The sequence below is a fragment of the Rhinopithecus bieti genome, unplaced genomic scaffold (genome assembly GCF_001698545.2).
Source record: "Rhinopithecus bieti isolate Rb0 unplaced genomic scaffold, ASM169854v2 scaffold_641, whole genome shotgun sequence".
Classification (NCBI taxonomy): domain Eukaryota; kingdom Metazoa; phylum Chordata; class Mammalia; order Primates; family Cercopithecidae; genus Rhinopithecus; species Rhinopithecus bieti.
The window spans coordinates 5,388,690-5,402,869 of record NW_016803417.1 but is presented as its reverse complement, the minus strand read 5'-3'; the positions used below and the strand labels follow the sequence as shown (position 1 = coordinate 5,402,869).

Genomic DNA, 14,180 nt, shown 5'->3' with positions numbered 1-14,180 from the left:
TTTTTTTTTTTTTTTTCTAGAGAAATATCACTGTTCTCCCTCCACCCAAATTAAACTTTGAATTTTCTCAATCTTCAAAACCATGCTACGTGAGCTAGGCAGTACACTAGTAAGTATATTGCCCTCACAAAAGAAAAGGAAAAATAAAGAGAATGCTCAATCATCTTAAAGGTGTTTTCTTCACATGGAAACATCAGTGTGGACACAGCTCAATAAAGCATCACATGCATTACTAACAGATCAAGCCACTACAGCTGAAACTCAGATAAGGAAATTCTAAATTTGTCAATTAGGAAAAATATAAGTCAATTTGCACCTGTTGCCAGCTCCAAGTTGTAACATAGGTTAACAATTTTCAAGTCTGCACTGCACATTAGAATCACCTAAGGAACTTTTAAAAAATACCAGCTCTCAGGTCTCACCTTGAACCAATAAAATAAAAACTTTTAATGATGAGGCCCAGGCATTGGTATTGCTTTTTAAAAAACTCCTTGGGTGATTTTCACAGGCAGCCAGGCTTGAGAGCCACTTGCTTCAGCAGAAAGGCACCAACCCTATGCATTCTCATGTTTGGGGCAGATTGCCTGGGGGTAGTGAGTTAGGCCTCTTCCTCTTTTTACTTGAATGTGGTGCTAAGGGAAAGCAGCCATTGGTCTCCCATTTAATGCACGGCTCTGACCTTGCTAACATGAGGGTTCTCACTGGAGTCAGCTTCAGTATCAAGGTCTCTCCTTGCCATTTTCATCTGGAAAACTGAGGACCTTGCCAGCTTTGGAATGACCAGCTCATCCTAGTTTGCATGGGATTTTCCCACTTTTAGCACATAAAGTCCCACATCCCACCGAACTTCTTAGGCCTGGACAAACCAGGATTGTTGGTCATACAATAAGAAAGGCCACTCACTCAAAGAGGTTCCTGATTATTTTTGAAGCACAATTACAAGGAGGATAAATTCCACTCTAAGAAGAAAGCAGCAAGGCACCAGGCACTGTGCTTGGGGATTTTATGCATCTGTTATTTAATTTCCATAATTTGATAGCCCCCTTTTACAAACAAGAGATTGAGCTTAGGTCATCTGTATGAGGTCACACAGCTACTAAGTGGTAAAAAGAGGGTTCCAAGTTGGGCAATTTGGCTCCAAAGCCTATGGACAACTGCCACTGGATTATCCCAGCAATGCTGTGACCCTCAGGAGTTGCGAGAAAGCAGGTAAAGCATCCTATGTGATGAGAGCTGGGGCAGGCTTTCTAAAGGACAAGCTGCAAATTTTCCCTGTATTTCTCCAGTTTACCTTTTTTCATTTAGAAATGGTTTTCATTAATTTGCAGTGAAATTCTTCTCATCCTTTTTCAGCTACTCAAGACAAAACTTTGTCTTTGAAAAATAGTGGAGTTATGAGGTTGAAGTGGGGTCACTCTTTTTGGGTGGATCTGAGATTTGAGAACATGCTACAGAATTGTGATGGAGATAGATCGATTGGTAGACTGATAGATTGATTTTCATTTCTCAAAACACTTATGTTCAGATCTTTAACATCAGGCAAAAAAGCAAGGCTCACTGAAAAAAAAGTCACCTTCTGTGCTTAAAAAAATGTTCTTAAATGTACCAATGTTCATCAACTAGAGAACAAAGCTCTCCTGCATGTAAGTCTGTCAGAGCCAGGTGTGAGCGCAGAAGAGTCAGACAGCAGCAAAGGACACATCCTGTGCTGTGGGCAATGTGGCTCCCAATGAATAATTCTATGTCACAACACATTTAATAAGTAAAATAATAATAAATAATGTTTCACACAAGGCTGATATCCTGACCACAGCAACACCCTATAAACTCCCTGAGGGAAGGGCCTGTGTCTGAAATTACTCCTCACTCTACCCTGGGCTGGCTCATAGAAGGTGTGCAGTAAATGTTCATTGAATGAATAAATGAATGCCTCTCTAGTATGTAGTACATTTAATTCATCAGATTTGCTCCTCACTAAGGGTAGCCAGTTAGAAGCAACCTGAAATATCATGATGGAAGAAACCTACAGATCATCCCCTCAGACGAAGTTGTCTCGCAGTGAGGAAACTGAATCCCAGAGAAGCTAAGCTGTTTGTCCAAGAGAGGGGGAGTCAAGATGGAAGCTGGGTCCCTTAACCTCTCATGCCGTGCTGTTTACATGACACCATTCTCCCAAGTCACCTGGCATTCCTTCCACCTTCATCCAAAAGAATAACCAGGAGGGGACTGGCGAGGGTGGGAAATGACTCATTAGCATGACCTGAAAATAGCAGCAGCAGATACTGTGAAGCCAGCAAGGTAGGGTTTGAATTGTGGCTCGGCCAGTGCGACCTTGGCCAGCGGCTTGACATTCCTCCCTAAACCTCAATGACTTCATCAATAAAATGGGGTCATTAGGGTTCCTACCCCATCATTGTGAAGAAGACTCTAAAATAAAGTACAAGCAGTGCTAGGAATTGTGTCTATCATTTAGGAGGCATCAAGCCATCCATCTCAGAACAGGGAGCACATTAACCATATCATGGCCAGCCAGCTGGCACACTTCCCTCACAGAGCATACCAGCATGTTCCTAACTCATATATCCCAACTCATTTTTTTTTTTTTTTTTTTGTCACCAAGGCAGATAGGAACAACAGGACTCTTTAAGAGTTGTCTTTTTCTTTTAGATGGAGTCTCACTCTGTCACCCAGGCTGGAGTGCAATGGCACGATCTTGGCTCATCACAACCTCCACCTCCTGAGTTCAAGCAATTCTCCTGCCTCAGCCTCCCGAGTAGCTGGGATTACAGGCACCTGCCACCACGCCCGGCTAATTTTTGTATTATTAATAGAGATGAGGTTTTACCATGTTGGCCAGGCTGGTCTTGAACTCCTGACCTCAGGAGTTCACCCTCCTTGGCCTCCCAAAGTGCTGGGATTACAGGTGTGAGCCACCACACCCAGTCTCTCTCTCTCTCTCTTTTTTTTTTAAAGAGACAGGGTCTTGCTATGTTGCCCAAGCTGGCCTTGAACTCCTGGCCTCAGGCAGTCCTCCTGCCTCAGCCTCCCACATAGGCACAAACCACCATACCCCATTTAAGAATTGTTCCTTGACAGGTCATACACTGAACCAAAAATCTCGCCAGTGGCTTTTAAGGTTGAAGACCTGTCACTTCTACAGTCACTATACTGTGTTCTCAGTGGGGCCACCTAGTAACTAGTAGTCTCCTAGAATGCAGATTGGGAAGCCTCAAAGCACAACTTTAGGGATTGTATCTAAATCCCAAGGGACAGTTCTCCTTGTTAAAAGTCCCTTACTAGACACTGGGAAAAGAACCCTTTAGTCGGTTTGCAAGTCTTCAGTCTCTGACCAAGGGCCATGATGTCCCCGTCAGTACTAGGATACTCTGGTCAGTACAGATGTGGTCTCGGAAGCCCCACTCCTTTGTTTCTGCTCCACAGTTAGGTGTCACACAACACTCCCTCTTACCACTTTTCATCAGCTTGGAGGATTAATAGAAGGATCAATGGAACTGGGACCATTGAGACTCCAAGAAAGGGATCTCAGGTAATGGAGACATTCTTCCAATGCTAAGTGAGAGTTCTGTTTCCCGGCACAGGTGTTGATCATTCACAGAAGATCCAGAAGGGAGTTTCAATTTTCTGACTTTATAAGAAGGCTCACAGGGATGTCAATCACAGCACCTCTGTGCTCTGGCCCAGCCTAGATTGAACTGCATACATGCACTCAGACTGTTTCAAATAGCCCCACAGAGAAACTGCTCATCTAGCACTGATAATGCTGTCATCATGGCCTCCTAACCCCACATCTGCAACCCAGCCAAATTTATACACACTGGCAACAAACAAGAAAAAGAAGTGCAGTAGGACCTCAGTAATCTGAAATGCATGGCTATATGGCCTCTTTCTCTCTCCTAGAGACTAGAGTCGGCAGATGCAAAAACAGACAAATGTAGAGGGAATAACCATCCAGATAGGCAATGGACTAAAGTTTTCCCATATTTTACCTTTTGAAGACATAAAATAGTAAATGTAATAATTGTATAAATAAGAGACAGTTAAACTTATTCAGTGTTTGTGCAACAGCACTACTGTGAACCCAATCTTCAGTTAGGATATACATCATTCATATGTGAAATATAAATGAAGAAAGAGGCGTGGCCCTAAACATGTTACAAACTCTACAACTCTCAGGGGAAATAAAATGTTCATTCACAAAGTAACTGGAGAATAATAACATAAACCATAAGACAATAAAGCACAAAGTGACTATGCTAAAGTCAGTAAGAATTTGGTGCATACAAAAGATCACTAAAGCTGGAACCTAGCCCACTGTTGAACATGGCTATTTCTGTTATTGTCAACAACCACAGGCATAAGAAATATACAAGTTAATACAACAAATTATAAATACTTTAAAATCTGTTTAGTAACACTAGTTTCAGGAAGGGAGATCTTCCTAGAAGCATGTTGTTAGCTATTAGTTTGTGCTGATGATTATAATGATTGAGAATATTTAAAAATTATATTTTATATAATTCTAATTTTATCACTCATAACATTTCTCCCCATCCCTTTCCAAATAATCTATATTTGTGCGATTTTGTTTTATAAACCTTCCCAAATCTTGGGATACCCAAACACCCAGATCTTCAGAAACACATCCATTTAAGGATGACAAAAAGATAACTACTAGTAATGCAAGGAAGAAATGACAAAATGAAAATTCTTTGTTTCTTCCTTCTACCCACCTACCTTCCATTCATCTTTCCAGCCTTCCTCCCCTTCTACCGTTCATCCTTCTATCTTTCCACCCATCCTACAACCATTTACTTAGGGCCGAACATTTATCAAACAAATAGAGCTGAACAAGATAGACATGGGCCCTGTCTTCAGGGCATTTACAATATTGGCAAGGAATCCATGCATGGAAGCATCCAGCAAACCTCAGAAGACTGGAAAGATACTCAGGAGTCCTTGTGACACAGAATACACACATACTCGGGGCCTCATCTTGTGCAAGAAATTGCGCACATGTGAAAACAGTCAACCTCAAGAGCACCAGGCTGTACTCAGAGTTCACAGTGGAAAAATTTGGTGTGACAAGTATGGACAACTCATGCTAATGCCAGGAGCTCTGGATTCAATTCCAAATTTCTAGAAAGAGATGAATACATACAAAAGGTACATACTAAGTGCTTATTAAAAAAACACTATTATTTTTGTGAAAGACTCAACAAAATACTTACTTGGAAAAAATAAACATTGTTACATCACTTGATTTTTGTTGGCAAATTTGTATGACTATTGACATTAGTTTTTAAAGAATACATAGTCAAAAGTAATAGTGGCCGGCATGGTGGTTAATGCCTGCAATCCCAGCACTTTGGGAGGCCAAGGTGGGTCGATCACTTGAGGCCAGCAGTTTTAGACCAGCCTGGCCAACATGGCAAAATCCTGTCTCTACTAAAAATACAAAAATTAGCCAAGGGGTGATGGTACACACCTGTGGTCCTGCTACTTGGGAGGCTGAGGCATGAGAATCACCTGAACCCAGGAGGCAGAGGTTGCAGTGAGCCGAGATAGTGCCACTGCCTTCCAGCCTGGGCAACAGAGCAAGACTCTATCTCCAAAGTAATAATAATAATCATACTGAAGGCTTGGAGATCTTCAATTCACAAAGAGAACGATTCTTCAGTATTACCCTGTGAGTATTAACACAGCTCTGGGCTGTGACAATTTATATATTCCCAAAATGGTATGACTTCTTAGAAAACTAATGATAATGATGGAAACCAATAGAACATTTTCAACAAATTTCCCCAAAACTTCAAAGTTTTGTTTTATCAGATCTTAATGTTACTGTTTTAACACAGTATGTTTTTGTGTATGGGAACAAGCCCAGATTTCTTCAAATTTGGAACTTTAGAGGAGTAGCCAGAATGCCATTTAGATGAACAATCTTCTTCTATTTAAGTCTGAGGATTGACAAAACGTTCTCCTTTTCCCTTGTAAAGCAGTTTTCTGAGACCCTTCCCAGGAAGTGGGTACATACCTGGTCCCAGCACAAAATATGACTTGGCTTCTTAAGTGACCTTGGTTCTTCAATAAGAGCAAGAAATGCAGGCTTCCTATTTTCCACTACCTGGAGCTTTCCAAGGGAGAGAAGTCCCAGCACTGACACCTGTCACCAGCTTATGACCTTGGCAAGTTCTGAGGGCTCAAGATGCTGGCAAGAGAAATTTTCACTCAAGATATATCTTTCTTCTTTTGAGTCTATCCTTGGGTAAAAGCTTAGCATTCTCAGCCTGAGGCAGATCTGTATTTTGAAGCTTTCTTGGCATGAAACTACACATTTCTGGTTGGTACTCAGTTACATGACCCAGGGATGCTGGAAAAAAGCCTTCAGTTGAGAAGGCTTGGATCAATTTTAGAAGTTTCCCCCCTGTACTGAGGCTAGAATCTTCCATCTCTCCTCCTGTAGTTAGCTCATTTAATTCTGAAAACCATATCCCAAGATGGAGAGCGCCTATGATCAGCTGACTTTCACAGGTTGTGAATAAGGGTCAGAGAGGCCACATGGCTTGTCTATAAATAGTAGGCAAGGGTCTCAAATATGGGTCATCAGCCTGACATTCCTGTGCCTTTGTACTGCCACATCCAAACCTGGTATGGCATCTCAGCACATTCTTGCTACTCATTCTCATGAAAAGCAAAACTACTGGTTTTCCCTTAAGCAATGTTTTCTATTCCTGACTGCACATGGGAATTACTTGAGGATCCGTATTTAAAATGCGGGTTCTCAGGCTCCACATTGCCAGGGATTCAAAGTGGGGGTGAGGTGGAAAATCTGCATTTTTAATAACCTTCCCTTGTGATCCTGTCACAGCCAGTTCAGTGCAGTAAGGAAGCTCAGTGCAAGAGCAGAATAAAGCCACTTTCTCTTTCCAAGGCTGGGTGGCCTAACTCCTTCAGACTTTGGATGGGGCATTTACTGCTGAGTGTGGGAGAGAGAGAACTAGTCATTGTTTTCATAGGAGAGACTAATTAGCACAGTGGAAAGTGGCATACACTTTAGGGCAGGGGACTTGTCTTTAATTTTTTCTTTTTTTTTTTTTTTTGCCATAGTCTCACTCTGTCTCCCAGGCTGGAGTGCAGTGGTGCGATCTCAGCTCACTGCAACCTCTGCCTCCCAGGTTCAAGTGATTCTCCTGCCTCAGATTCCCAAGTAGCTGGGATTACAGGCGTCTGCCACCATACCCGGCTAATTTTTGTATTTTTAGTAGAGACGGGGTTTCATCATGTTGGCCAGGCTGTCTCAAACTCCTGACCACAAGTAATCTGCCCACCTCTGCCTCCCAAAGTGTTGGGATTACAGGCATGAACCACCACACCCGGCCTGTTCCACTGTAATTTAATTCAAGCAGAGAACTTTTCCAAGCTCCATGGGCACTGAGTGAGTCACTTAACCATGTCCTAGGCTTGGGGGCTTTATCTTGTCTGTCAAAGCAGCCTAAAGTACTTTAACCTGCAGAATGGCAGAGAAGGCAGTATTTTAAAGCCTTATACACTGAAAACTCTCTTGTGCTCCTTTAAAGGAAAATGATAGATAACTATAAATTGAGAGACTTTTAAAACTACCTTCAAGCCCAGCCTAAGTGTTGCAATCGGCATAGCTGTCTAAAAACAAAGCTTGCTGCAGTGTCTGTAAGCAGACATCCCACCATGCAGAATGTGCCATCCTATTTCTGGTTGACTCAAGTCCCAGTATCCAAGATGCATAGGCAAAGGGCTTTAAGAATTGCCCCCTCACCTGTATTTCCAATACTACTTTTTGAAACTTCCTCCTCTACCCTACCCTATACATCAAAGGTCAGCAAACTACAGCCCATGGGCCAAATCTGGACCTAATTTTTTGTAATTAACATTTTATTCAAACACAACCTTGCTCATTTGCTTATGTATTGCCTATAATTACTTTTGTCCTACAATGACAGATTTGAGTAATTGTGATGGAGACCTTTGTCTCACAATCTGTGGGCCTCTTGGCCCCCAAAGCCTAAAATATTTACTATCTGGCCCTTTATGAGAAAAGTTTGCTGACCTCTGCTATGGAACCAGTCTTTTTTAGACTTTTTTGACTAAGACCTACAATACATACATTTTTCCATGCAATCTGCTATACCCATACATGCATGTACGCATATTTACATGCACACACGAACATTTCAAAAACAGGATCTTTACTGCATGAAATGAACACGTCCCCATATTCCCTGCTCTCCCACCTCTATTCCTCCCTGGACATCACTCCCTGGCAAGACCTTGCTCTTTCCTCTCTATGTGTACATCCACTGCCCCAATCCTTCTGTAAGCACTCATTTAACTTCCATCTCTCATAAAGTGTGCTTCAAATCTCCAGCCCAAAAGCACTTTCTCCTTTTGTCATCTCCCATAGCACACTTTCTACTCCTCAATTGCGGTGCTTCAAAGTTTCTGCTTTGTAGAGCAACCATCTATGCATCTCTCTCTCTCTCTTTCTTTCTTTTTAGACAGTGTCTTGCTGTGTCACCCAGACTGGAGTGGCATGGCTCATCATAGCTCACTGCAGCCTGGAACTCCTGGGTTCAAGAGAATCTTCTGCCTCAGCTTCCCAAGTAGCTAGGACTACATGTACATGCCACCACCTGGCTAATTTTTTTATTTTCTGTAGAGATGGGGTCTTATTTCATTGCCCAGGCTGGTCCTAAACTCCTGGGTTCAAGTGATCCTCCCTTCCTTGGCTTTCCAGGTGCATCTTTCTTATATGCCCTAAAGTGCTCAGAAATTCGGACAGGTGTGGTGCTGAGCATTTTGTATTCTACACACCGTCCAACACAATGCCTGGTACTGTGTCAGCACTGAATAAATGTTTATTGAATTGAAATAGGCAAATATTTATTACTAAAAGCATAACATGGCTTACACATGGAATGTTTATCTCTTTAATTGGAAACTAAAAGTCTATAATATATTATAAACACTTAATAAATGCTTATAAAGACAGAGAAAAGGGATAACTTGTACTTACCATTTTTCATTCCAGTTTCTAGATTTATTTTACTAACTAGTGGCAGAATTATTGTATATGATATATAATTTCTAATTTTTTGAGTTACAGTCACTGGTCTAAGCACACCAAAGAGGAAGGAAATCACTCTATTTGTTAGGGCCCCAGCAGAAAAAGGGTATACTAGTTTTGGCTGTCCAGAGCAGAGCCACCATCTGCATATCCTGAATTTAGACAGTAGTACTTGAGAAAGCTTGATATGGTCTCTTTTTGTCCCAGGAAACAAAGATGTGTGACATCTCTCATGTACTATTAATTGTAGTGTTGGTAGGGTCCAACTGATTCGTGTAAGAAGAGAAAACATCCCAGGAAAAATTCCTTCATGAAGCCCAACATGACTTGAAATACTCATGATCATTTAGAGTGAATTTGTTGTAATCTGTTTAAGTAGGACCCATAGAACTTATTCTCAGAAATTCAAGTATGAGTTAATACCAGGAAATCAATTATGATATTTCATTATATTCATATAACAAAAAAGAAAAAACATATTAATATATCACTAGATTCTGACAAGGTACCTGATAAATCCAGCAGTCATTTCTAATAAGACTCTAAGTAAATAGGAATGGGAACAACAGTCTATATAAACATGATAAAGATTTTACCAATATTAAAAAGCAATCATCAAAACAGATGGTAAAGTATTAATATTAAATCCATTGCCACTAAAATTAACTTTTTATTACTTATTATTTTGAAGATGATAGCTACTGAAATAAGATAAGAATATGAAATAAAGGGTGTATGTATGTTCTCACTTATAAGTGGGAGCTAAATGATGAGAACTGATGAACACAAAGAAGGAAACAATAGACACCGGGATCTGCTTGAGGAGGAGGGTGGGAGGAGCGAGAGGAGTAGGAAAGACAACTATTGGGTACTGGGCTTAATTCCCAGGTGATGAAATAATCTGTACAACAAACACCTGTGACATTTGCCTATGTAACAAACATTCACATGTACACCTGAGGAAAGAAAGAGAGAGAGGGAGAGGGAGAGGGGAAGGGTTGTAGATACTAGGGGAAAAACAAGAAAAATATTTTATTCATAGATTATATGACTGTATATTTTAAAATCCCAAGAGAATATAGAATTTTTGGAAAAAATCCACTACAATTAATATGATATTTATATTAATAATTACTATAATTGCAACTAAGGAAGTTGCAAACCAGAGAAAAAGCATATTAATCAATAGCTTCTCTTCATACAAATATTAAGCAAATTAGAAAAGAAAATTAGGAGAGCAGCATCAAAATCAAAGCAATTTTAAAGCTCTACAGGAAATATGACCCAGTTTCTTCAATGAATAAATAATAAGGGCAAAATGTAAAGAAGAGAAATATAGATTAAAAGAGACTTAAGAGATATATCAGCCAATTACAATGTAAGATCTTTTAGATCCAATTAGAACAAACTGTTAATGGAAAGGGGGAAAATGAGGATAGAGGAAATTATTAAGAAATTACTTTCGGAGTTCCACTTGTGTACTTCTATTTAGGATATGGAAATCAGTAAGAGAAAGCTACTCCCGTCCTAGCAACGGTAAAAGACCAGGAAATCTCAAACATGGTAAGTTTTCTTGTACTCAGAGATCTGAGATAACAAGACAGTCAAGTGAATTCCAAAGAGAAGCCACTCCAAGGAGAGACAGATCCTGAAAACTCTCTCAGCTTTGGCAAAGCACAAGAGAAAGAGGAGGCTGCCATAAAAAACAGGTAATAAGAAATCATGTAAGAGTTTAAAAAATTCTTAAAGGCCCAGTATAGGCTCTTACGTTACTTTAAAATCACTTGGGGTCCCAGGTACAAGGGGCACATTTTCAAGTTCTTTTAAATAGATCTCCACTGGGTCCTCACAAAAAATTAGGAACAAAGAGGGAAACTTGGTGGTACAGGTATGCAAGCAATGATCAGCTGCCGCTGGAAGACAAGAATGAAGCCCTTCCGCTCTTCAAAACCCTTCTCTCAAATGAAACAAACACTTTACGCTCCTAGGTGTACACGCTGAAAACCTTCTCATCCCCAGGTCCAGAAAAAGATCTATTGTCTCTGAGAGACGGGCAAAAGTAAAAACCCTTCTACCTCTGGGGAGAGGGTATGAAATCTTGTGCTCAGAATCCTGCACTAACACTAGTCAGAGGTCAGTGCTACCAGGGAAGGTTTAAGAGCCTGGAGATAGAACTCTATTTTGTGTCACAGACTTGCAGTCGCTACTGAAAACTAAGGGTGAAACAGGACCACTTAAAAACCTCTCCAGTACCCTTCCCCAGTTCCAGTACCCAGTAAAAACATGCCACTGCTGGGGGAATTTGAAACCTGTGGTTCACTGAAGGTTAAAACAGAAACAGTAAAACCCAAATCCAGTTCACCGCTTGACTAGGTTAACTTAACCTTCCACACTAATTGCCCCAAAAAAGAGTTGTACCCATTTCTAGGCATAAATACAATTGAACTGAATATCTACTGTTCTTATCCACATACTGTTCAGCATTCAGTAAAAACTTATGAGATCTACAAAAAGCAGGAAAACCCTAACCCTTGTCAATAGATAAAGCAATCAACTGAACCAAAGTCAGAGAAGAACCAGAGATTGGAACTATCAGACAGGGTGTTTAAAATAACCATATCTATGTGTTAAATGAGCTAATGAAAAAGATAAACAATTACATAAACAGATGGGGAATTTCAGAGAGCTGAAAAATATTTTAAAAGAGTCAAAGATAAATGCTAAAAAAAAAAAAAAAAACCAGCATCAGAGATGAAGATTTCCTTCAACAGGCTCATCAGCAGATTGGACACAGCTAAGGAAAGAATCAGTGAACTAAAAGATGTTCCAATAGAGATGATCTAAACTGAAACACAAGAAGAAAAAAGGGGAGAAATAAATCAGAACAATGAAGGTAAGAGCTCATTTAGCATCACAAATTATCTAACACATGTGTAATTGGAGCCTCAGAAGGACAAGAGATGAAGAATGGGGAAGGAGAAATATTTGAAAAAATTATAGCTGAGCATTTCCTAAAATTAATGAACAACAAAAAACGACAGAGCCAAGAATTCAAGAGAACCCCACATAGAGTTAAACACATACATGTATACACCCCTAGACATATCATTAATATAATAATAAGACTTTTGAAAATCAAAGATTAAAAAAAATTGAAGTCAGCCAAAGGCAGGAGATTTTGGGGTACTTTACATACAGAGGAATAAATATAAAAATTAAATCCAACTTCTTGGAAATGATACAAGCCAGAGAACAACTGGATGACATATTTAAAGTATGTAAAAAAAGAAAATGTTTTTAATATTTTAGGTGTGATAACGATACTGTGGTTATGTGTTTTTTCTGAACAAGAGCCCTTATATTTAAAGATTCATCTTGAAATACTTATGGATAAAACAATAAGCTACAGAGGATTGCTTCACAATAATCAGGGAGGAACATTCCCCTGTGGATAAGGTTAGAGATAAAGGAAGATTGACCACAAGTTTATGACAGTTGAAATGGAAGTGACAGGAACATGGGGATTCAATACAATATTTTCTCTACTCTTACACACTTTATAGATTTCCATAATATAAATTTTTAAAGAAAGAGAAATTTCTAAAAAGAAGAAACAAAATGGACAAAAGAGGTAAGCATATCACAACACATACTCTACTAGGTTTTTCTGACTTTTTTGCCTCTACTTAACTGTTCCTCTGTAATTCACAGAAAGTTCACAAGTCTCCAAACTGAGATCACAAAAGGCTGCAGCCACCCTCCCCAGTATCATCAACCCAACAAAGCCTACCAGTGCCAAAGCTCTCTTCCCCACACAGATTGCACCGTCCTGAGTCCATCAGATTTGAGAAGAATCTCCATCCAGCTGGGGTCTCATATACAGGAACCTTCATTGATTTGGCCACTCTGAAAAATGAAATTTGAGAAGAGTTGATTCATGTACCTCATTTTCAGTTTTTTCTCAGCAGGGGAAGTCTTTAGGATCTACTAATTCCATAGCTAGATTTCAGAACAACTTGGGTAGTGTTGACAGATTTCAGGATATCAAGTCGTAAGTTAGAAAATAATAAATAACCCATTTCAATGGTTCTCAATTTTGCTTTCTCCACCATATAGAAAATATTAAGTTAATATACAGAATATTTTTTACATTTGTTTCACTTCTATACATTTTTCTTTATCTTTTTGGAAAGAGTCCACGTGGGGATATCAGAATCTAAATTAAGAGGGTATTTGGGCACAAACACTTTGCAATATTGTTTAACAGTAGCTACTAAAGATGAACTTACCCATATTCTATGAACCAGAAATTCAACTCCTAGAAATTACTAATGACGTGTAGCAGACACTGTGATGTGCTGCTCAGATTTACCCCAACCACACCCACCCACCTGCTCCCCAGTGGACACATGCGTGCACACACACACACTTTAGACATTTTAGGATGAAAATATGCATTCTACCAGCTACTAGGAATGCTGATTGCTGACAGCTCGCAGATGTGGCCCCTATTCTTTGCCAAAGAGAGATGTCTCACCCCAAATCATGTTCCCATTCCTGGGTTAATCCACATTCAGTGACTGGTATAAAGGGTTGTATAAAGACCTGGCCTCCTTGCCCCAATTTTGCACAACTCTAGAGGGCCATTTCAGCTCCAGAGCTCCCACAGTTTCATGCCTGAGGCCTTTGTTGTGATTGCATTTCAATCCAGCTTCTCTGTGTTCAATCCTCCTTTCTCACTCCCCCATAAGTTTTGATCTTGAATGCAACTTTGATCGTGAAGGCAGAAAGGAATAAACTTCCTGAAAGCAAATATCTCTCAGTGTTGCTTCCTGGGGAACACAGTATACAATGTTGCTCAACAGGGTGTATATATAAGATTTTACAAGAATGATCATAGAATCACAATTTGTAATAACTGAAACAATCCTAATGTCCATCAAAGTAGAATGGACAAATAATTTGTGATATACAATGTAATACTATAAATCCTATTGTGCAAACTATTGCCGCATGCAACAATTTGAATGACGCTCATAAATATAACCCAGACAGGATC

The 14,180-nt window shown here is 39.9% G+C and overlaps 1 protein-coding gene across 2 annotated transcripts in view; it reads right to left on the bottom strand.

The window, feature by feature from the left end:
• PGM5 (phosphoglucomutase 5) overlaps positions 1-14,180 on the bottom strand; it is a 184,801-nt gene that overhangs the window by 58,827 nt on the left and 111,794 nt on the right. For both annotated transcript variants that reach the window (XM_017883838.1, XM_017883828.1), the window contains exon 8: positions 12,912-13,027. In XM_017883838.1, the coding sequence (XP_017739327.1) occupies positions 12,912-13,027 (116 nt within the window). The remainder of the gene's footprint in view (positions 1-12,911; positions 13,028-14,180) is intronic.